This window comes from Danio aesculapii, chromosome 20 (assembly GCF_903798145.1).
Source record: "Danio aesculapii chromosome 20, fDanAes4.1, whole genome shotgun sequence".
Lineage (NCBI taxonomy): Eukaryota > Metazoa > Chordata > Actinopteri > Cypriniformes > Danionidae > Danio > Danio aesculapii.
In genome coordinates this window covers 46,777,786-46,803,525 of record NC_079454.1, presented here as the reverse complement: position 1 = coordinate 46,803,525, position 25,740 = coordinate 46,777,786, and the positions used below count along the sequence as shown (strand labels likewise).

Genomic DNA, 25,740 nt, shown 5'->3' with positions numbered 1-25,740 from the left:
CTGTCTCTGAGGTCTACAGACAACTCCTTTGTCTTCATGCTTGGTTTGTGGTTTGACATGCACTGTCAACCCTGGGACCTTAAATAGACAGGTGTATGCCTTTTCAAATCATGTCCAATCAACTGAATTTACCCCAGGTGAATTCCAATGAAGCTGCTGAAGACATCTCAGGAATGAACAGTGGAAACAGAATGTACCTGAGCTCAATTTAGAGCTTCATGGCAAAGGCTGTGAATGCTGATGTACATGTGAATTTTATCAGCTTTTTTTATTTTTAATAAATTTGCAGCAATTTCAAAAACTTTTTTCACATTGTCATTATGGGGTATTGTGTGTAGAATTTTGAGCAAATTAATGAATTGCATCCATTTTGGAATAAGGCTGTAACATTAAAAAATGTGGAAAAAGTGAAGCGCTATCAATACTTTCCGCATGCACTGTAAACTTTGCTCGTCCACTTCATGAATTGGAATGCACTTTAAAATGACCGCAGGGATTCGCCTTCAGGGGAAGTGCTTGGGAAGGGCAGTTTGGAAGTGTGTGTGTCTAAAAGCAAAGTGGAACAAAGCCAAATATTTTGCCTTTACGCTTCATCTTATAAGGCTGTCAATGGAGAAATTGGATGAAGAAACTTACTGTTTTTTTGTTATAATTAGATACTAAATTGTAAAGTCAGCTTTCATAAAGTATTTAAAGAATAGTTTTAAGAAAGTAATTCATTACAGAAAACAAACCATTATTGTTTATTTTAAATATATTTTTGCTGCTTTAAAAGGTGACATCTGGACTACTTTCTGTGGCATAATACCTTTTTATACAAGTACAAGGTTGCAAATTGATTGAAACAGTTTTTTTTTACTCTTACATTTTGTAAGGGTAATCTTACACAATGCTTTTTAATAATTTCTTATTGACCTTTTTACAAGTTAGCATCTTGTATACATGAATGATGTGTTTTCTTGGAGTCAGGAGTTTCTGCATTGATTTTTATTTTTAACATGCATCTGTTTGCTCTAGATGTCAACATTAGCTTCAAATGCAAACACAAAGACTTGGCTGCTGTTATTACATGACTCATAAATAATAAATATAGACAGATTTATTAGACTTTGACCCTTTAGGTGTATTTAAAGCAGGTGAAGTTAATTAATACTGGTTTTACCTCCTAACAGGAGTCAGACAGACCAGTTGAGCTCTTTCTGTTGGGAAAAAAAGCGTAATTTATGGAAAAAGTTGCTACTTGGAAAGAGACGAATATTTATAGCAGCTCTTTTCTTTGGCAATCCATAAATGGAATATTTAGGGAAATTGATTTCTCTCTTGCGTATGTTTTATGGGCTGCTGCTAATTTAAACTACAGCATTGTTTATAGCTGTTTTACAATGTAGATATACAGAAGCCAGCAGAAGTGAACAAACTAAATCCAGCCCATCTGCTATTTTATTTTCCTGAGATTTGCTCAGATTCATCTTCAGATCATATTAAATGGACTACCAAATGGATCTCTGTTATGAGGCGCTGAATGGATCCTGTCGGAAATACGTACGACCGATTGCCGTCCACGTTCCGATGCTCATTGCTACTATGTTGATCATCTCAATGACCTTCATTGGGAATCTGCTGGTCATCATCTCCATTGGACATTTCAAGCGACTCCACACACCAACAAACCAGCTGATTCTGTCTCTCGCCCTTTGTGACTTTCTGATCGGGTTGTTTGTCATGCCTCTGAGTGCTGTTCGCTCCATGCAGGGCTGTTGGTACTTTGGCGATTTCCTGTGTAAGTTACACACATGCATTGACATCACTCTCAGCACCTCTTCCATTTTCCATCTTGTGAGTGTGTCTGCAGAGCGCTGTTGTGCTGTGTGTGGACCGTTAACGTATCATTCCTGTTTTGGATTATCAACGGTGCTGTTGATGATCTCTATCAGCTGGTTGATCCCTGGCATATTCGCTTACGTGATGACCTTCCTCGAGCTCAACATCCACGGAGGCAAAGACTTCTACGATGCTCATGTACGCTGTGTTGAAGGATGCCATGTGTTTTTTAGTCACGGTCCGGCAGTGCTCACTTCCATGTTTTCCTTCTACATCCCTGGCTTCATAATTATTTTCATCTATTCTCGAATCTACATGGTCGCTCGAAAGCAGGAGAGATCTATTCATCTTCAGTTGAATCAGTTGAGGCGAGTTTATCCATCAAGAGATGTGCAGCTTCGGACACGCAAGGCAACTGTTACTATTGCTATTGTGGTTGGAGCTTTCCTGGTTTGCTGGACTCCCTTTTTTCTGTGTAACATCCTGAATCCTTTTATTGGATACACAACACCGCCAATGCTGATTGATGCGCTTGTGTGGTTCGGCTATGCTAATTCCACTTTAAATCCTTTTATTTACGCATTCATGCATTCCTGGTTTCGAAAAGCGGTAAGGATTATAGTAACTGGAGAAATATTTAAAAACAACAGCAGCAGAAAAGACTTGTACTTATAACTATCAGAATCAGAAAGAGCTTTATTGCCAGGTATGTTCACACATACAAGGAATTTGTTTTCGTGACAGAGCTTCTACGGTGCAACAGGATTACAGAGACCGGACAAAAAACAGATAATAAATATATTTAAAAAAAAAAATAGAAGTAGTGAGTGCAAATATACAGATTGACAAGTGTATGTACGTGTTTATTACTATACACAACATTATATGTGCAGCTGTTATGTGCAAATTGGCATGTAAAGTGTGTTGTTAAATAAGTGTATATGTGTATAAAAGTGTATAGCAAGTAGTGATGTTAGTTCCACAATTATTATCATCAAGTGTTCATGAGATGGATTGCCTGAGGGAAGAAACTGTTTCTGTGTCGGGCTGTTCTGGTGCGCAGTGCTCTGTAGCGTCGACCAGAAGGTAAAAGTTCAAAGAGGCAGTGTGCTGGGTGTGAGGGGTCCAGATTGATTTTGGGAGCCCTTCTGCTCGCTCTGGATAGGTACAGTTCTTGGGGAGTAGGAAGGGTTGTACCAGTGATTCGCTCAGCAGTCCGAACTATTCGACGTAGTCTTTGGAGATCGTATTTAGTAGCTGAGCTAAACCAGACAGTTATTGATGTGCAGATGACTCTACTAAGGGTATATTTACACTATAACAATTTTTTTCTTTGTGTTATGCGGACCATGTGTGGATACTGTCAAAGTGATCCCTTTTCTGAAGTATCCAAAAAAAATGACTAAAGGTGCTGTGTTATGTCTGGCCAGTAGTTGGCGATGTACTTGTGGATTAATAGAGGAGAATGTAATAATGTTCAATATGTGCATAACTAGGGATGGTCATATTGAACATTTTTAACCATTAACTGAAAGGATTCCTCTTTGACTGATTAATGGTCCTTATAAAAGATCCAACACAGGCTCATTCTGAAAACGTAGCCCTGGAGACAAATTATGTAGCCAGAGGCATGTATGGCTGCATTTCATTTTTTTAAACTAACGCTACAGGGTGGTGTGAAGCTGTTTCTTTTCACGCTTACCAGCTGACTGCTTACCTCCGTAAGGACAGCATTCCGGCTGCAACCAGTTTGTCCCATTAGTGCGCCATGTACGTCGGCGGACTTGAGACGCAGAGAGAAGTTGACCAGGATGATGGTCAAAAACAGAATCCAAAAAATAAAACAAACAAGTAAATAGCAGGGTGAGAATGTGGTAAAATCTGGAAACGTAGTAAAAAAAAAATCAGACGAAGGCTTTTCTTTTTTTTTTGGATTGCTTTTGAAACGTGTTGGTTGGGTTTAGGGAAGTGGGTGGACGGGGTCAATCGATAAAATTGGTTGGGTTTAGGGAAGGGGGAGGGTGGATGAGTCGATCGTTCACTTGGTCAGTCAAAAAGACTTCGGCCTCTGATGGGTTTACGCGAGAACAGCAGGCACAAATGGCACTCGCGAGGGAAATTTGACATCTCAAAAAACGTACACAGCGGCCTCTCATGGATTCGCGAAAACAAAAACTGCAGAAAAACGTGCCGCAGGGCAATTTTGAACAAATCTTTTGTATGACTCATGGAGTCATTCATTTGCGCATGTGCTCATTTGTGCAAGTGGAGCTCGCGTGCTATCTTAAAGTGATCTGTTTTGCGCAGAAAGCGCACGTGTGGCCTCAAACCAAATCGTTATGAAAGATATTGGATAGTCCCGCATCGCGTTGGGGAATCATATCGATATATCCCCAGAACTCGATATACCGCCCAGCATTATTACTAAGCCATACTTGCATGCTATTTCAGATAGAATATTCAGAGTAGCATGGTAAACTATAGGAACCACGTCACATGTTGTCATTGTTCAAAAATGAACCAATGTGAATATAAAATAAACTTCTCAGTAACTAAATAATCTATGTTATCGATGCTGTAAAAGGTTCCTTATTTTCAGTTTCATAGTAATTTCAATCGTTTACCGGATGATTTCAGGGGCTAAACAACACTTCCATGCATATAACCCATACATAACAGCACAATCTACATCAGCTCTGTGTGACTAAATTAGTTTTAAAACCGAACATTCCCTGTCTAAAAGAAACACTCCAGCCATGGTGTCATCCTTCCTCCATCGTGCAAAAGTAGCTCCAATATTGATTCGGCATTTTAAAAAGTTTTGAGTCAGCATTTGATTTTACTGCTGTGTCTCGTGTGTGCTTAAAAGCGCGGCCCGTTTACACGCGCCAATGGCGGATCTGCGTGAACAGAGATGCGCCGTTGTACAAATCTACATTTGCCGACAGACAATTTGGACTACTATTGGAATGTGAAGGGACTTTCAACCAGCACAACAAAAAAACTTTTCTGAAGACAATCACCTACTGCACCTTTATTGTGTATAATATTTAAACACGCGTCAATTAATGTTTTTATTAAATGATAATTTAATATTAATCTTATCAGTTAACGGTTAATATTCAGTTACAGGTTGGAAAAATTTCACTAGTTCACTTTTGGTAGTGTTTTAAAAACTTGCACTTTGAAATTCATTTTCATGATTGTGTGTTTTCAGGCCTTTAAAATGTTTCAAATACAAAAAAATCTGCCGTTTTTGAATAAAAATACAAAAAAAAACTGTTGTGTAAACACTAAAGACATGGTCACACAGGACTTTTGCCCCTTTGACTTCTGTTCATACACATGTGAATGCACTAGACCAGAAGGCGTTCTGAAGTTTGAGCTTGGTACACTCTGACCTGCAAATTTGCATCACGTTAATCCGTGAGATTAATAGCAGAGGTGGCTTGTCTATACAGATTTGTCAGTTATGGAATAATCACTCATTTATTAGTGTCGCATCATCTTGTTTTATTCCGCACCTTTTCGCAGCACCGTATTGCAGAATTTTGCATGCCCAAACTCCAGTGTAGGGGTGCCCAAACTTGATTGAGGCAAAAGGGGCAAAAACCAAACTTGATTGAGGGCCGAAGTTGAATATACCAAGCTGTATTACATTAAATTTGCCAGGGGTAATTTCCAAATTCATTAGCTAATATTAAAAAATAACAGGAAAATGTTTCTTTAAAACATATTAATTAATGATGCAGTATCACTTATTATAGTAAAAACATAAACAGTTCCATTTATAACACAATGGAGGTCGAGCTGCTCCTGTCTTTGCCTTGCTTGCTGATGTCTTGGTCATTGTCCTCTATCTGTCAAGTGGCAGTGTTTACATTTTAAAAGTCTGATTCATTTACAACATTTAATTTTAGTTGGCTTTTTTAAAGCTCCTCAATTAAACAAAGAAACAACGTTAAGTTCGAAATGACGATCTGTCTAAGGCATTCGTCCCAATCAACTGCCTATCATTCTCCTTCTCTTTTCAGATGGGATGGGGGGCCAAACCAAAGGTTACCATGGGCCACCTTTGGCCCGCGGGCATTATTTGGAGCACCTCTGCTCTAGTGTGATAAATTTTACTATTAAGAGTCTGTTGGACCAGTTGCTTCGCTTTTAATATCTGTATATGTGTGTTTTGAAGCAATTCGTAGGCCTACATTGTTTGTTTTGTCACTAGGCCTTGACTAATCAGGAAAAAAGAGGATATTAACAGTCACATTGCTTTTGTAATTGTTCAAATATCACATTTAAACAAAGTTTTGCATATTTTATTGATACCGAGTTACTGTATGTGTATTTTGTGATGCATTTGCAACTGTTTATCACAATTCGAATCACCACAATATAATTGTGACTACAGAACAAACCATATGAAGTTTAAAGTATTACTAAATGTATAACACAAGTACATGTCCACTTGAACACTTATACCAAATACAGGAAATACATCAAGTGGTCAAGTACAGAACAAGTGTCAAAATGTTAAGAGGCTCAAATGTTCAACAGGGCTAAAGTTTTTAAAGGAAGACTGACAAAAGTAAATTAAACTGCATAACAGGCCTTTAATGCTTGATTATTAATGGTCTATCACAGCCATGTACTTCATCATCATGTTACCCTGTTTTTATAATGCTATACACCAAGAATGCATGATTTAATTAAGATAATTAATGGAGAGGATAATCATGTTATGCCATTTATGTGGGCCAGTTTTTAGTAATAGTTTGTAATGATTGTAAATTCTTTCATTTTTCTCATTTAACAAATTAGAGAGTTTTGATTTAAAGTTGTGATGTGTGCCGAGTGTCTCATGACTGGCATTTCATATGACACTTGTGATTAAAGTAATTATGGGTAAACATGTTGATGTCATTGCACATGAGGCTGTGGCACAAAGAGGATGTTGTTGTATTCGTCCTAATGAGTGGCCGTGCTAATGATGGGACTTCACACATTTGGATTTGGAGGCATGTTTTGAGAGTCATTAAGATGGTGTGGCTGTAACAAGTCTCATAGGAACTTTTGTTCACCAAAATTGTCTATTGGGAGTTTAGGCCTTATGCATGCGTGTTTATTTAACTATAGAGAGAAAACCAAGGGAAATGTAATTTAATGTCAATTAATTCATGTAATTTAAAACAAATAAATTAATTCATGTAATTTATTGTTCACTTTCAGCCTCTGGACATAATGTTTTGGGATGTTTTCTAAGACTTTGGGCCTATTGCTATGAGAATGACTTTGCCTTATGATTTTTCATTCACTCTAACATATATCTGTATAAGGTACTTTCAAACCTGTAGTACAATTCCTTTGGTCTGGACCAAGGTTTAAAAGGCCAAATTGTAGCATTTTTCAGCTGTTTTGGGTCTGTTTCACACCAGATTGACTGCTCTGAAACATAGACTGTAAAATATATGGACGTAGCATCCGTGACGTCACCCATAGGTTTCTGAAGAGCGCAAAAGAAGCCACAAGTAGGCGCGGCCAACCGTCGCCATTTTGTTCGTGCGTCATCGCACCCACGGCGGGATACCAAACAAGGGCAAAGAGGCGGAGAGTGGGCGGAGCTTGCTTAGACCTGGCAGACAGACTTTACTTTGGGAGAAACGCTTGATACTTTATTACCTGCGACTCGTTTGTGTTCTGACCACATGTGCTTGGCTGTATACTATATCAATAAAGTGTTTAGCCTTTCAAAAACACTGTAGTAATACATTGAGCCCCTAAGCATTGTTCTTATGATGTTTTTCTACAGGAGGAAAACGCGAATTACTTTCAAACACTTTAAATATAGTGTGTGTTAGTAAATGCAAGACTATTGATGAACTCCAGCATAACACTGTATGATAACACTTCAGATGACTGTTCTAGAGCCTACAGCTAATCAATCTGTCACATTCTGGAGTGCTTTACGGGTCTAAAGAACATTATAAATGATAAATGATCTTAAATAAAACAAATACATTTATAGAGATGGTATACAAGTATATAACTTTACTCACATGGGAAACGGAGGCCACATGAATGGTTTGTGAGCACTATTAAATGCACACAGCATCCCATATCATCTGATAATTGTAAGAAATAAGTCCAAAAGGCAGCTGACTGTGTAAAGCCACATAAAACAACACAAAAAACCGATGAATATGCCGAGATCAGTGGCTAATCTGTCGGATTCAGCTGAGGTGAAGTGACGGCGACCAGCGAGACCTAGCTGTCACTCAAGTGGCCACGCCCTTAATTATGCAAACTTAATATAACCTAATATAAAGGAAATGGATGAGTTATAAAAAAATTCACCCCCCTCACAGTTGTCATGGAGGGTAATAATAGCTATATGAACCAAAATCGTTTTTTGTACCAGGCTGTAAACACCTTTTTTTCTGCTGTAAAGTTGGCCATTCTAACAGTGCTCTCAATTGCAATTTGCTCTATTATGGAGCCAGGACTAGCGAAATTTTGATGAATTGCAGTTTCAGTTACTTCCGTATTGGCTTCCCGAGGGAGAGCGGGAGGTTGCCGCTTGCTCTGAAACTAAACCAGTTGAAACAAATTAAAAAGCAGTCACGTGACAACATCCACATCAGTCATTGGCTAGACAAATTTCCTGAACTTCTATTTGATTGGTCAGTATTAACAAGGGATGTCCAGATCGGTTTCAGACCCGATCGGAATTGAACGTTACCTTCTGATCAGGACTTGAATATATATATATATATATATATATATATATATATATATATATATATATATATATATATATATATATATATATACTGTATATATTTCTCATTATTTTTTTTTTTTTTTAGACATCTATAGTTATGCGGTGACACAGAGTTAGACCTCTTTCGTGACTTCACACAGAAACAGGAACTCGTGTGGCATGACATCACTTTGTTGCAGAGACGCTATTGGTTAAATGCCAGCAAAGTAGAACACGGAAGCAGCTTGAAGCAGAACGCGTGAGTATGTCTACGCTCTGGAGGTATTAACAGACCACTCCATGCTCTATTAGAAAGTGTACCGAGACCACCTCTTCCAGCAGGTTTTAGTGCACATCCGAGTATGATTGCAGGATATGAAAACTCACCAAAAGACAAACAAACAACGTTTCAACTGAACTAAATGAGGCAGGTGTGGAAGCACTCTAGGACAGTGGTCCTCAACCACCAGCCCGCGGACCATTGTTCAGATCACTGGAAAGATTTCACCTAAATATTAACTCAATTCAAGCACTTTAAATAATCACATTAGGCCCACACGGAATCTGCGCATGCAAACGCCAGTGTGGATGTGGACAATTTTTGTTTTAAAATGCCATTTTAAAAATAAGATGTTTTAGTGCAAACGGGGTGCATTCATTAATTTTCTCTTCGCCTTAGTCCCTTTATTAATCTGGGGTCATCATAGCGGAATGAACCGCCAACTTATCCAGCACATGTTTTACGCAGCGGATGCCCTTTCAGCCGCAACCCATCCCTGGGAAACATCCATTCACACTCATACACTACGGATAATTTAGCTTACCCAATTCACCTGTGGGATGCATGTCTTTGGACTGTGGGGAAAATCAGAGTACCCGGAGGAAACCCATGCAGGGAGAACATGCAAACTCCATACAGAATCGCCAACTGACCCAGCCGAGGCTCGAACCAGCGACCTTCTTGCTGGTTCAGCAAGTGACAGCACTACCTACTGTGCCACTGCGTCACCCTGTAAACGGGGTCTAAGTGTGTATTTTTCGCAAGCTATTTTGAGAAGGGGGGCAGGGAGGAGGATTGCGACGCCAGCTCAGCATCGTGATGGCCATCGACGATGGATGATCGACCCAACCCTAATAATTGCACACCTGCACTATGTGCTTTAAGCTGAGATAATCAGACCTACTGTACATAAATAAAATTTCCATCAGACCTACATAAATTAAACTTGCTATCTTCATTAAAACAAACTTTATACCAGTTCTCTGTTGACACAAGATGCTCTTCAGCAAATGTTAGTCTTGCCTTTCAATCCTTTTTTTGTTGGAAGATTGATCAGTGTGAGCTTTTAATGTATGGGGAGACACAGATCCATGTCTTGTTCAGTACTGAAATAAAGAGCAAAATCACCTTCAGTGTTGAATCAATTGGACATTGAGATTGTCTGTATTATCCTGTCTACATTTGTTTTTGGTGTGGATGACCATTTTAGGAGGACTTGAATGTGTCAGTGACATTTAAAAAGATGAAGCATTCTAGACATTGCAGAATTAAAATGTCAAACATCTTTCACTATGCCTAAAAGGGTCATGAAATAAACACCGCTGATTTCCCCCTGGTATTGGATAACTCTTAATAGGAGTAAGTAGTGACCTCGGAATTGTAGTCTTAAAAATGTACCATACATGCATACATATTTATTTAATAAATTTATTGAAAATATTGTTAGTATTTTTTTACGCCTGTTGTCTAGTTGTATGTGATTAAGGTTAAAGTGCAGATACATTAAAAGTTTATTTGTCCTGCCCATCTCCCTAATGATAAAAGTTCACTACTCTGTAGGGCATTATGAGTAAACATGTTTGCTGTGATAATGTGACAGTTAATAAGCGTCGTTTGAGCACAAGTGTTGAGAAGGTGAGCGCTGGTTTTAACACCTTTGATTGGTCAGGCACCTTAGAGAGTCACTCAGAGAATGATAACAAGTCTCATGGGTCCAACACTTTAATGAGGTGTGTGTGACTGACAGTTGTGGATTTGGAGGCCCAGATTTAGACATTTACCATCTCTGGGTTGATTTTTAATGTATAATAAAAGGATATAGTTACAAATATTTTTTAAAACCTTTTTTAAGAAATACTTTAGTCTGAGATATTAACTTACTATGAAACTTGCAATTGAAGTCAGAATTATTAGCCTTTTATTATTTCAAAATATTTCTAAAATGGTGTTTAACAGAGCAAGGAATTTTTCACAGTATTCCCTATATTTTTTTTTCCTCTGGAGAAAGTCTTATTTGTTTTATTTCATTTTAATTAAGGTCAATATTATTAGCCTCCTTAAGCAATCTTTTTTCCAATTGTCTACAGAACAAACCATCATTATACAATGATTTTAACTGTATGTAATTTGATTATTTAAACAATTTAACACTGATTTGGATTCTAAATTTATTACTGGCGGTGGTGCAGTGACAGCAAGAAGTTCGCTGGGTCAGTTGGCATTTCTATGTGGAGTTTGCATGTTCTCCCTGCATTCTCGTGGGTTTCCTCTGGGTGCTCCAGTTTCCCCCTCAAGTGCAAAGATGTGGTATAGTTGAATTAGGTAGGCTAAATTGTCCATAGTGTATGTGTGTGAATGAGAATGTATGGGTGTTTCCCAGTGATGGGTTGTGGCTTAAAGGCCATCTGCTACATAAACAACCCAGGCTCATTCTGAGAACGTAGTCCCGTGGACGTTTCTGGAGACTGGGGGTACGTACGGCTGCATTTCATTTTTTTTAAGCGAACGCTGCGGGGCGGTGTGACGCCGTTCCTTTCCCCGCTTGCCGGCCGGCCAGCCGGCCGCTCGCCTCCATGTGGAGGGCTTTCCCACTGCAACCAGTTTGTCCGGTTAGCTCTTCGTGTACTCTGGCGGACTCGAGGCGCAGAGAGGGGCTGACGACGATGACGACGACCGGGTTCGAGTCTGGGGAAGAGCGGTTCCAGAAATCAGGTAAGAAAACAAAAACTAAGTCCAAAAAATGAAGGGAACAAGTTCATCACAGGGCGAGAATGTGGTCAAAATCCGAAAACGTGGTAAAAATCAGATTCAATTCAATCAATTATCCTGTCATCCAGGCAGACAGGCGGAAGGTCGTTCGACAGCGACCTCAAGCGGGTTTACGCGAAAACGGCATGGGGAAAAAGCGCGCACAGCGCCCTCTCGCGGATTCGCGAAAACAAAAACTGCAAAAATACGTACCTCCCGGGATGTATTTCGCGGTCTCCAGAAACGTCCCCGGGACTATGTTCTCAGAATGAGCCTGGGTTGTACGTAAAACATATGCTGGATGAGTTGGCAGTTCATTCTGCTGTGGCTACCCCAGATTAATAAAAGAACTAAGCTGAAAAGAAAATGAATGAGTTTATAACTGGAAGTTAATTCAGTCCTGTTGCTTGAAACATGATTACTTTCTGTTTCTTTGTAATCATTTCCAAAGTGTTTTGAAGTAAATCCCACTAGAGGTCTTCACTGGCCCGCATCTGGATCCGAAAACCCAAGATTCAGGTCCAAAACTTTGATGTGTACCTCAGACATCAGTCTGGCATTTCCAAGCTCAGACTCTGTCCCTTTTTAATAGTGTCGTTTTACAATAAACAGTCCACTTTGTTGGCAGAGGATGATGCTTTGGGTCACTTTTGTTGTATAAGGGTGATGAAATCACGTGATATTTGGCAGCTCTGTTAAGGGTTGGATGCAGAACGTGCTGTTATACTATAGCTTGGAGAGTAGATGTTGTCACAGTGTTCTGAGAACATCACGTTGTTACTTTTGTCCCTGCTCTACCCTATAAAAATAAATTAAAAGTTAAATAAAGTCAAAGAAATAGAGAAGTGGACAATTCAAAAGCATAAATTCACTGAAAACACCCATAAGTAGGGCCACACAGAATCTGCGCTTGCAGAAATTCGCAGATTTTTGAGCCCATCATTCAATCTATTTATTTACTAATGTAAATGTGCATACATGTAAATGTATCCAGTTGTTAGATTAATATCAGTAATATTATTAAGTAAAATTCAAATATTTTGATAATATAGGTGCAATACAATTTGAAGTAATATTTGCTGTCTTTTAGTGATTTATTATATGAGAGACCTGCTGTAGCTTGATTCTAATTGAGTTTACATTATAAACTTTAAGTTATTTTTTATTTGATGTTTTAGCTCCTATACACATGATAAAAGATATCTTTCCCTTTTTAAAAAAGAGTTTTTGTCCACACCATCTGCAACTGCGACTCTCAAAATTTTTGAAATGCTTTCGATGACCATGATGTCGCAGCAGAACAACAGCATAAACAACAGCAAAGAATTCCTGCCCAGATTGGCATAAAGCTGGCAGATGTCAGGCACTGGCATACAGCATGTGGGCCAAACATGACTTATGTTTGGCAGAGGTGGCACCGTCTTTAAAGCTGCACATAAGACTTGGGCCAGATTAAATGTAGCATTTGGCCTAGATGTCAAAAATGTATATGTGGGCCATGTTTGGCCTATCTTGACCAGGCATGGGACGACCACTGTTTTCAAGTGATTTGGAAAAAATCAATGTTTTGAAACCGTCAATTTTCTGCTATACCATTCCCAAGGTATAGTATGTGTAAGATTTTTTTTATTTACTTTTTCTTTTTTTTAGATTTTAGGACTATCATCCATTCTGCCATGGCAAGCCTGCTTTATGTTCATTATTTTTTTTGTCATCACCTCTTTCACATCGCACGCGTAAGCAGAGCGTGAGCAGTGTGTTTTTTCAGCATTCATGTTAACAGATTAGAGCTTTAAGTAGAAGTAGCATGTCAGTGCGGAGCAGAGCTGAAGCATCAGTCCCGCTTCATTTTGTAAAAAGTTGCAATTTTACATGATAAATGCACACACACACTGCCTCTGCTTGCACGTGCGCGGTGTGAATGTGTAGCAATGGAAGAGATGCTGTTGCAGGAGCTAGAGTGTTGCTGCGCATGACACGCATTGCGAATTGTGCAACTGTGTAGACCCACACGTGTTGCTCAGGCCGACTTTGATAAAATATTCGTAAAACATTTCTAATTAGGGCATAGCTTTCCACCCAATTAGGCTAATTAAGTAATGACAAAAAAACCACACAAATGCTTCACGGCCCGGTCGGGTCAAGTCTGGGCTTGGGCAGGCAATCTAAACTCTATTCTGTCATGTCTCGTTGTTTTTGGTGTGTTTTGGACTGACAAATTGCTTGTCGCTGGAATTTTGTTGCATCGCATGTAGTTAGGACACGATGTTACTCTCAAAATCTTTTCAAACTATCTGTTAGGTATTTTATTTTCATTTTTCTGAGGTGATCTGCTGCTGCTTTCAATTTTATGGCAGAAATAGCAACAACAAAAAAAAAAACAGTCCACAGATTTTGTCTGGTCACGACCAGTGCTCATTTTGAAATTTAATTTGATTTAGTCTCGGTCTTTTTACTAATATTCCATTTGAGTTTAGTCATATTTTAGTCTTCTGAATCATTTTAGTTTTAGTCTAGTTTTAGTGGACACAATTTTATAAGATTTTAGTCGACTAAATCTACTCTAATGAGAGGCTGTTCTGTTTTAGTTTAGCTTTAGTTTTAGTCCGTTTTAGCACACACTTGGGTAAATAAAAAAGATCCGGGTTTACCTTTTGTGTGAATTTCGGGATTATTCCCTGGTATACTGATGTCGCTTTAGTTTTGTTGTTTTTATCAGCTATTTGCTCCCCATACAGTTTCTGTTTTTTTGTATTTGTCTTGACATCTACAGTGAATCTTCCTTTTCTCTCAGCTGTTGCCGTTTTATTACAGTTTAATCTGACAGATGCCCCTATGGAAGATGATGTAATCGCATCCTGTGTCTACTGTGAAACAGTTACTTTTTAAATGTGCGTCATGCATCACACACCAAGATTAATTCTGATTGGATATTTTCCAAAAAACGTCCCTCAATCACAATCTTGTTTTTATTAGTCAACGAAAATGTCAGTATATTTTTATTATAGTTGTCATCATCACTCAATTTTTATTTCGTTTTTGTCGGTAGAAACTTGTTCGTAACAAAATTGACAAATTTTTCGACAACAAAATACTGGTCATGACCATACTGTACATTTTAAGCCACAAGTAACTGATTATTAGTGTATATATAATATTTTGCAACTTATTTGCCAGTCTTACCCATCACATTTCAGGAATAGATATGTTTTTTTTTTTTTATCTCGAGTTTTTTCAACCATTGGCTGAACTGACAGGTGTGGGAGGGTTATCTTGAATGTTAGAGTATATGTGGATAGAACGGAGCAACACAGACCATTCATGGAGTTAATCTGGATGGGCATGTACTATATATATGTTTATATTTCATTGCGTGTTGGTTTTAATCAAACTCTAATTAATGAACTAGTTGTTTTTATGCTTTTGTTTATAACTGTGATCCTTTTTGTGATTACAAAAAAAATCATCTCAGCAACTGGGTCAAATGTGATGACTTCAAATGAGACTGACGTTTATGCTGAAAATATGTTTCTCTGCTATCCACTCCTGCCAAACTCCTGTCCGAAATTGCAGCGCTTTGTTGCGGTGAAACTGGCAATGTATGTTTTGCTGTTGCTGATGATCCTCATCACAGTTTTCGGGAACCTGCTGATCATCATTTCCATCTCTCACTTCAAACAGCTTCAGTCTCCAACTCATTTGATCGTTCGCTCTCTTGCTGCCAGTGATTGTCTGCTGGGCTCTTTGGTCATGCCGTACAGCATGGTGCGATCTGTTGAAGGCTGCTGGTATCTGGGAGATGTTGTGTGTAAAGTTCATTCAAGTCTAGACATGACTTTCTGTATCTCATCTTTACTGCATCTCGGTTTAGTATCTGTGGACCGATACCTGGCCATTTGCGACCCTCTAAGATACAGAATGAGGGTCACAAACAACACTGTGACTTTATATACTGTCTTCATATGGCTGTTTTCATTTCTCTACAGCTTTTCTATTGTGTTTTCAGGTGTAAACAGAATTGGTTTGGAGTCGTTCATCATGCAGGTTTACTGTGTGGGAAGTTGTGTTCTGTTTTTTAACAAAGAGTGGGGTCTTACATGTCCAATTCTCACATTCTTCCTTCCTGGGGCCATCATGAGCACTCTGTATATGAAAATCTTCCATGTTGCACGAAAACATGCAAAGGTTATGTCTGAAAAAGTGACTGGAGGGTTGAAGAGCCAAAGCTCTGCTCAAAGAGAGAGAAAAGCAGCTAAAACTCTGGCCATTGTCATGGGGGTCTTCTTATTATGTTGGATGCCCATTTTTATCGCTTCAATTATTGACTCTTTTCTCAATTTTGTGACTCCTGCCAGTGTTTTTGACGTCTTGATTTGGTTCGGATATTTTAATTCCACTTGCAACCCATTGATCTATGGATTTTTCTACTCTCGCTTTCAAAAGGCCTTCAAAATTCTGATTTCATCCCTATTTTTTGGCTTTGGTGACTCAAGCACCTTGACATTTGAATAATAAAATCCCCCTACTAACATGCATGATTTTATCTGCTAGTTCGTGCATGCTGAAGTAATTTGGACAGTACAAATTATATATAGAAAATAAACTGCCCCTTACAGTTAAAGTCACAATTATTAGTCATTTTTTGTATATATTTCCCAAACAATGGTTAACAGAGCAAAAAAAATTTCACAGTATTTCCTATAATATTTTTTCTTCTGGAGAAAGTCTTGTTTGTTTTATTTCGACTTGAATATAAGCAGTTTTAAATTTTTAAAAGCCATTTTAATTTGTTTCAACCATTTTATTTTTTTCAATATTATTAGCCCCCTTAAGCTATGTATTTTTTCAATTGTCTACAGAACAAACCATCAATATATGACTTGCCTAATTAACCTAGTCAAGCCTTTAAATGTCACTAAGCCGAATACTAGCATCTTGAAAAAATATCTAGTCGATTATTATGTACTGTCATCAAATCAAATCCCTTTAATTGTTACATCAGCAGCAGCACGTGTACTGTGATGAGTGAAAAGCTTAGCTGCTTGCTCCAAAACAGTGTAAATTACAGACAGTGCAAAATACAACAACATACTCCCAAAAACAAAACAATATACAATGAGCAATGTTGACAGTAATACATAAGAGACAATAATACGTGAAAGATGATAAATGTGTTTAGAAAAACACACTACACACATGTAGGCGCAGATAGACAAGGTCAAAAAGGTGAGCACATAGTCTGAGGTCATGGCAAAGATAAAAGAAATCAGTTACTAGAAATGAGTTATTAAAACTATTATGTTCAGAAATGTTTCTAAAAAAAAAATCTTCTTTCCGTTAAACAAAAATTGGGGGAAAATATATACAGGGGGCTAATATTTCAGGAGTGCTATTAATTCTGACATCAACTGTATCTTATTAGAACTTCTTGCATTTACTGAAAGTTGAGCTTAACTATTGAATACTACTTAAGCACTTCTAACCAAATGTAGTTCAAGGTTGAGTATCAGGCTTAGTTAAATTTATCAACAGTGACATTTTATTTTAAATTAAAGTGAATTAATCTGATCTGAACATCAACAGTGACATTTGATTTCAATTGGACTGAATAAAACTGAACTGAACGTCAAGAGTGACATTTGATTTCAATTGGACTGAATAAAACTGAGCTGAACATCAAGAGTGACATTTGATTTCAATTGGACTGAATAAAACTGAACTGAACGTCAAGAGTGACATTTGATTTCAATTGGACTGAATAAAACTGAGCTAAACGTCAAGAGTGATATTTGTATTAAATTGAACTGAATCAGTTTTTATTTATCTAGATCCACACCAGAATTCTAGATCTCTCGTGCCTGATGTGCAGTGTTTTCACAATCTTAAATACTTATGTTTGTTATTCTCATTTCTTCATCTGTTTGACAAAATCTACTCTGTAAAGACGCTTTAGAAATAAAGATGACTTGATTTGACTTGACTTTATTTAGAAATGAACAAAGGCACCAAATGATGGGTGAATATTTACCGTTGAATGACTTTTTGCATTTAAATTACTCATATTGAAGGACATCTGCTCTTGTGTGTGTCCTAGATTTACTTTCGATTTTATTGAAGGTTTATAGAAGTGGTGGTAACCTGTTCAAAAATCAAATATTTCAGACAAAAAAACATACCTGATTTAGCAATAATGGTGTCCTGAGATGTCTGTGCAGAAAGCATTTCACTTTTGATCAGCAGATGGCGCTGTGCTCTACATAAACTTTTCAGGAATAAATATCTTCCATTGAACCCAGAACAAAATATTCTGAAGAATGTTGGAATAAAGCAGACAATGACATCTAGAGCAGGGACAAAAAAATGCCATGCATGTCAGTGGCTGCTTTTCCCAACATTTTTGTTGTATATCTGCATTTGTTTTTGGCAGAAGAGCAGGTTTGGAAAAAGTGAAGGGTGAATAAATGATGACAGAATTTCCCATTTTGGTTGAACTATCTTTTCAACTTCAGAATTCATAGAAATGAGAAAGAAGCATCAATATCATTTACAAGTTTCATTTAAAAGTTTTTTTCACAGCGAACACAATTGTGTGCAGTGTTTCAGATGTTTCTGTCTCAATTCTCCTGCATTTTTGCAGCTCTCACACATTACCAGTTGCTGCTGTTGTATCAATGTGAGCAGAAGCTACTCAAGTCACCTTATTCACAAGTATTAATTTCCCTAATGTTATATGTCTTGCTGTCAATCTTATATGTGAATTAATATTTCCGAATAATCCAATACTGTTGCTTATTTGCATGCCAAGTTATATTACTTGGGATATAAAGATAGCAGCATCTAAATGTAAAATGTTGGTTTGTTTAAGGCAGGGGGGCCCAAACTTTTTCTTATGAAGGACCAAAAACCAATCTTGATTAAGGCTAGTGGGCCGAATGTAAATATAGTTGCCATGGGTAATTGAAAAATGACTAAAACATTGCTTTATATGAACTAAAACAGTAATTTTTTACATTGTATAATGAACCTATTACAGTAGAAACAATCTCATTTATAACAGAATTGCACTAGTTTTTGCCTTGATTTGCTGCCTAGTCCTTTATCCGTCGAGTGACAGTATTTACATTAAAAAAAAATCTGATTCATTTACATTTTATTCAAGCATTTAATATTAGTTAGTTTTTTTTTTTTTTAGCTCTGCAATAAAACAACAGAGGTTACATCTCTGTGTTAAAGGCATTCACTCACTCACTGTCCTCTTGGATGGAATGGTGGGCCGAATCAAAGCTTACAATGGGCCAACTTTGGTCCGCAGGCCCTACTTTGGGCATCTCTGGTTTAAGTTCACCCCACACATCTCCCCAGTTCACCCACATAATGATAATTTCAATTGTGTTTGTATGGTTAGCAGACCTAGACATTAATGTTTTGTAGTGGCCCAGCCACATTCCTGACTTTAACCTAATTGAGAATGTGTGAAGGGAGCTAAAGATCAGGGCGATTGCAAAGAGACCCTCCAGTAGGGCTGGGCGATTTGGCCTAAAATCAAAATCTTGATTAATTGAACATTTTAAGCTCGATTACGATTAATGAACGATTCTTTTATTTATTTTATTTTATTTTATTGCCCTGTCCACGTGGCCCACACTCGCTACCAAGCTGACCAATCACAGAGCTTGCGCTATAAGGCATCACGATGTTACATTTTTTTAAGAGGTCAGTGTCAGCGTCATCACACTGTTAGTCAGACAGTCAGTCTGCCCTCAACGCAGATGTGTAAACAGAGCCAGGTCACCTGACTCCACACGCGGTGGGGAAAGTAATTGAAAAAACTGACCTGGAAAAATTAGATCGATTATAGGTTGTAAATTTCGATTTCCACCGCCAATCCACCAGATGCAGATAGATTTCTGCTGTGGTGGGTTAGACAGCCTCTTCCACTCGCCACTTTCACTGGTTGAAAAGATTTTTTAAATTGTGGTTTTCTTAAAAGCAGGATTCAACAATATGTATGGCCCAATGGAACCACGTGAAAGATGCTTGACACAGTAGACAAGATTGGCATGTGTCCTGAGTGGGCCAGTGCTGGCTCGTCACTAAAGAATATAATTTTAGTTTAACCGTTTGTCAATATGCATGCAAATGTGATCTTAGAATTGAGAAGCAGCACGACTGACAAAAATAACTGTGTTTGTGCAAAAGAAAGCAGGTGAATACCGAATGAGGGCTAATCACGCGCATGGTAATACACAGGCTAAAGTACATTTGTCACTGTCGTATACATAATGCCATTGAAGTACTTTAATTAAAGAGACCCTATTATGCATTTAAAAGGGACATATTTTGGTTTTAGGGATCTCCAACAACAGACTGATATGCATGCAAAGTCAAAAAACACTTTCGTTGTCTTATAATCTGCATTTATTTTTGCCTAATTATCCCAACGACTCCCATATGATTCGTTCAGTGATTCATTTGTTCCCAAACACCTCCTTAGCGCGATGCTAATCTGTCCTGATTGGTCCGATGACACAGTCTATTGCGATTTGGTTTAGTGCGAGACAGAGAGAAATGCCCACCATGGCTTATCAACAATTTTGAAGTAGTCAGAGTGTATGTGTGGGCCCAATGCAGGAGTGCATCAAAGCAATGCAGTTGAACACCAGCATATACTCTATTCTTAACCATGACACACAGTATCATAGTAGGAAAAGCTGAACTATTTTGAAACTTGACCGATGCGCGTGTGCAGTAACAGCTGGCGGTCGCCATAGCAATGACAAATGACAGAGGATCGCGATCTTGCAAACGCATTTAAATCCGTAAACAAAGCGGAATGCGTCGCGTTTTCAATGTGGCTTATATAAAGAGTTAAGCAGATACATTACAAGCTGCGTGGAGCGGTTGCAAGTAACAAAACACATTTAAATACATATTTTGCAAGCTTGAGAAAATTGAGGTGTTCACGTTTTACCGGAGCCAGCGCAGAACATATTTGGTATTGTTTTAAATCGACGTCAATACGAACAGGCAAAAGATCTGGATGAACGACAAATCATTTAAATGACTCGAGTTGAATCTTTTATTATAAAATCTATTTTTAAACATGGTGCACTTTCAGATCTAACCCTCAGCTAGACATTTCACTTCGCTTAGAGCTGTGTTACACACTGCATGGAAGGTCATTTTCATTTGTCATTACTTAGGCCTCAGTGTAGGCATGGCACGATAACCATTTTCAAGGTTTACCAAGATTTGGGAAGAGTCAAGGTTTTAAAACCGCCAACCTTTGCTGTTATACCATTCCTACGGTATTCACAAGTTTATTTTTGTTTTATTTCCCTGTGTTTTTTGTGACTAATTTATTTAGTTTGTTAGAGCAACAGTATCTCCAGCAGAAAAGGACCCTCCACAACATAAGCTACTGTTACAAATCATTTTAAATGTTTCTTATGATAAAATATATTATGTTCAATGGGGAAAAAAGTTGCTGTTTTTTATCGAGACATTTAAAGAGAACATATTCTAGAGAAGTAATTACAATACCGTGAAACCGTGATATTTTTATCCAAAGTTATCACACCGTCAGAATCTTATACCGGCCCATCCTTACCTCAGTGTGCTACTAGCGCATGTGACCAGTGAATCTTTATTTGAAAATGTAATAATCTAATCAAACTAATTTAGCAATCCCAGTCAGTGGAGTGGATAAAAATAACAAACTACTTTCCCCAGCTTTTTCAGAGGAGCCAACACAAAGACAGCTAGCACTGGATACCCATTGCACTATTATTTTTATACTTCAGTTGTGAATGACTTCCGTGTATTTTTATCATTCTTTCCCGTGGCATAACCAATTATTTTTCTAAATGGTGTTTATCTTTAAATAATCCTTAAAATGATTATTGTACCTCTCCCTAATGTTGTCTGTAGCATTCAATTGTGTGAGCCCTTTATATTTCAATACATCCTGAACGGCTGCCGGTAATTATCATTTATTTACTGTAAAAAATAAGTCTGGAAGTGATCCCGACGATAACTCTTCTCTACATCTTTAGCATTGTCAGCATTGTTGATTTTTAGAACTTGATCTTTTTATATTTATAGTTATTGTGCTTGGTGTTTTACTGTTAATGCTCTCGATGCTTCTTTACATTTTTCAACCTCTGCTGATGTTTTTGATGCTTTGGTTTGGTTTGCGTGTTTTAACTCCACTTGTAACCCCTTGATTTATGGATTTTTCTACCCTTGTTTTCAGAAGGCCTTCAAGATTCTCATATCCACTTATATCTGTGGCGTCAGGAATTCAGACACTTTGATATATAAGTTAATACTCACAATTATTTCAATTCCAACCATAAATATGTTGAATCCGTTTCGCAATTGTATTTGTTTCCATTGAACATTTATTGGATGTAATGAGTTTCTTTTAGTCATTCAATGGGGAAAACATTTTTAGAAAACTGTAAATGTCTTGTTTGCACTATATTCAGATAAACATGTCTGTTTATAACAAGACCAAAGACTGCATTTTAAATATTTTGGGGTGCATTTTTAATGGGCTATGAAGATGTTTGATTCGACTTTACACCTAATCACTTTGTGTTTTTTCTGATTGGATAGCCATCCGATCAAGTACTAAAGCACTGTCAATAAAGATAATTGTAAAATGCAAATAAAAACGATTTCAGCAAGGAAACGGCTTGCACCACTAGTGTGTTGTGGGGGCCCCCCTAGTGGCAGCGGGACCCTAAGCAGCTGCTAAGTTTGCTTATAGGGATGGTCGGGCTATGCATGTCATAAAAGTAGGCAATTTGTAAATATGGTCAGGAAGTGATGATCCATTTGCAGCTTTATTAAATAATGTACAAAACAAGAGGCATAATGGATAAAGCACAGCTCAGTGTTGGAAGGGAAAGCAGTGCAAAGTGAAGGTAACAGGGGAAAAGCACTCCGTAATGTCAGCCAGGCAATACAAACTTTACAATGAGTTAATTGTGATGGCTGCTTTCGAAGCATTGCTCTATGAAGCTTCGAAAGCCTTCACACATCTTTTGTTTGAAATCAGTGATTTGGCACACATATCAATATGGAAAGCTCACTTGATTTCAGTAAACAGGGCTTTGTGAAGCGACACCCGAAAACCGCCACACACCAATCGTGGCTTAGCAACTGTAGCTACGCGCAGGAGGTCTGTCAGCTTTCGTGCGAGGGAAACAAGCCAAAGCGTTGTGCATATGCATTGTGCAAATTTGATACCCGGTATCCTAAAAGTTTGACCAGGGTGGTGAATTTTTTTTTTTCAAAACCCAAGGGGAGAAATACCAGCGTGGATCAAACTCTGCGAGTTCAGTTGGTTTTGTTTTCGATATTCCTGAAGCATTCAGTGATAGACTGCAATAACACACAGCTCCAATCGTGAAAAGATCTAAACTGTGTTTCTTACAAAAATACAAAGCAGGTTATGTTTGCCAGCATTCTTTTTCTTTTTTTTTTTTTTCGCTTGATATTATGAGCACTGCTCTGTTTAAGCCCTCGCCATAGTAGTCATACTAATAGCAATCATATTTCCGTCTGTTTCATAATACGAATATTTGAAATTGCATATCAACAGAACAAAACTGAGATATAATCACAATCGGAGCACTTGCGATCAACATACTTCACCCGCAGCGGTTTTTCAGTCATTTATAACCCTCATGTCCATGTCAGAGCTACAGTTCACTGATGTTTTCATCGGTCTTTTGGAGATTAAGTCAGTGGAGACGATGTTATAGCGGGTTACTGTCTGCTTTTTTTATTTGGTGTCTGATTAATATTTGCTGGTAGGGAAAATGTATTTGTTCACTTCTGCTATTTATACTTTGATTACAACTTAACTGCAAATTAGAATAGAAACTGGATAAAGAGCACACAAACATACTGACAGCTATAGCTACTGTACAATTGTTATGGGTCAATGGTGCTAATATTCGACACAAATCCATCAATTTCCCTTTCTGGCTGTTCTTTCTATGAATTGATGTAGAAGCACTGTCCATATGTGTTTCCTCGTCGGTTAGTGAGGCTATATTTCATTGCACAACAATAGTCTATCAGGCCTTTTGGCTAAAAAAGGGAAATCAGGGTTTAATTTGTTGTTGTTATTATTAGATTATTTTTAATTTTCACCTCTCCTGCTGTGCATGAACTAAGCTGTTGAATGGTCAGCGTATGAGGCGGCTAGGCTAACCTAGCTTCACTTTTGATTAAATTATTTTCTAATCGGTTGTTGTGAATATACCCCTGTAATGCATACTGCAGTCCTTTTTAGTCAGGCTTTCTCAGATATCTTGCCTGTTCGCCAAAAATGACTAATTACATCCTTGGCAATGTCTGACACCTCCGCATACTGTAATAGATGTGCCAGGCCTGAAAGCTTGACAGACGTAACAACAGTAACTATGGAGGGCGGGGCTTAGCGAAGGGTCAATAGTTCGAGTAGTTGAATTGGATAAACTAAATTGGCCATAAGGTAGCACGGTGGCGCAGTCGGTAGCACAATCGCCTCAAGATGGTTACTGGTTCATGCCCCGGCTGGGTCAGTTGGCATTTCTGTGAGGAGTTTGCATGTTCTCCCTGTGTTTGCGTAGGATTTCTCCCAGGTGCTCCAGTTTCCCCCACAAACCAAAGACATGTGCTATAGGTGAATTGAATAAGCTAAATTGGCCGTTGTTACGAGTTTAAGATGTTTAAGTGGGATGCTGTAACATTTAGGTGAGACAAGTGCAGGGGCGTAGCAGACATTCTAAAAGTGGGGGGACCGCTGTATTATTATTAATCGTCTTTTTCTAAATGGTCTGTCTCTAAAAGTGAGGGGGATGGATCCCCCCTGTCCCCCTCGGTTGCTACGCCCCTGGACAAGTGTAATGTGTGCGACAGATCAAGGATGAGGCAGGAATCAATTCTCTATTTAAGCTTTTTTACTCAGTGGTTTAAACAACATGTAACAATAGTAAATGGAAAAAAGAAAGAAACATTTACAATTATTCTCTTTTTAACCAAAACCGAGTGTAAGCCAAAGCAAAGAAATTAACAAAACAAAATCCTTAAATCTAAGGTCTGAACTAGGCGACAAAAAGAAATAACACAAATAAAAACCGAGATCTTCAGTGTACACGACACCCGAACTCAACTAAATAAACTACAAAACTCAAAATTATGCTGGTGGCAAAACACTCAAACTAATCTAACAAAAATCCACCTAAACTTAAACAAACCTAACAAAACGGTCAAAGGCTCCGTTTAGAATCAAACAACAACCATCACATTATTTTACTTAAAGCCAACGAAGTTCAACAAGCTAACTCGTGTTACCACAGTAAACTGAGATAATACATCACTAAACCGCCTAAGCATGGCAAAAAACAAATTGCGTGGAGCACAAAAGGTACGCCGAGGCAGAGCGCACACCACACACTGGTCTGTCGGGGCTTTAAATGCTTGCGGTGCTTCCAGTGTTGGGTTGTGGCTGGAAGAGCATTCGCTGCGTAAAATATGTGCTGGGTAAGTTGGTGGTTCATTCCGCTGTGACTACCCATGATTAATAAAGGGACTAAGCTGAAAAGAAAATGAATAAAATTGGCCGGAGTGTATGAGTGTGGGTGTAAATGAGTGTGTATGGGTGTTTTCCAACAATGGGAGTTCACAAATTAGTGTACTCTCTGTGCTGGGTTGTGTCTGGGAGGGCATCCACTGCTCTGATGAGGGGAAAATACATTTTGATTAATACACATTTCACACTATATGCTGGAATAATTGATTTGAGTCTTTTTATGTTTTTTTTTATTGCAGAAAAAACACTTGAAATTTAGAATAAAAATACACTTAAAAAAAAAAAAAACCCAAAGCATCCAGATTCTGTTGAACTGGTAAATGTATTGTTATACAGGGGCTAAAGCAAAAAACAAACATATACTGCATTCCACATACAAAAATACACACATACATATATCAATCAATTAACCAATAGCGTGAGAGGTATTTACTTGTGCATTGTATAGTTATGTTCCAAAAATTGTATTAAAAAAAAATCTCAAATATTATGGTACTCCTTTAATTTCCCTTTATAGTGTAGGTGATTCTTTCCAGTGCAATG

At 38.0% G+C, this 25,740-nt stretch overlaps 2 protein-coding genes across 2 annotated transcripts; both read left to right on the top strand.

Moving 5' to 3' along the window:
- The first annotated feature begins 1,497 nt into the window (after positions 1–1,497).
- taar1b (trace amine associated receptor 1b) lies at positions 1,498–14,739 on the top strand. Its single transcript, XM_056480634.1, is given in 2 exon segments — positions 1,498–2,514; positions 14,656–14,739. Coding segments are annotated over 2 exon segments (1,101 nt in total).
- A 356-nt stretch (positions 14,740–15,095) lies between these two features.
- LOC130247409 (trace amine-associated receptor 4-like) lies at positions 15,096–22,100 on the top strand. The gene is made up of 3 exons (XM_056480633.1): positions 15,096–15,910; positions 21,726–21,929; positions 22,097–22,100. The coding sequence occupies exons 1-3, from the start codon at positions 15,096–15,098 to the stop codon at positions 22,098–22,100; spliced, it is 1,023 nt and encodes a 340-aa protein (XP_056336608.1).
- Positions 22,101–25,740: the final 3,640 nt, after the last annotated feature.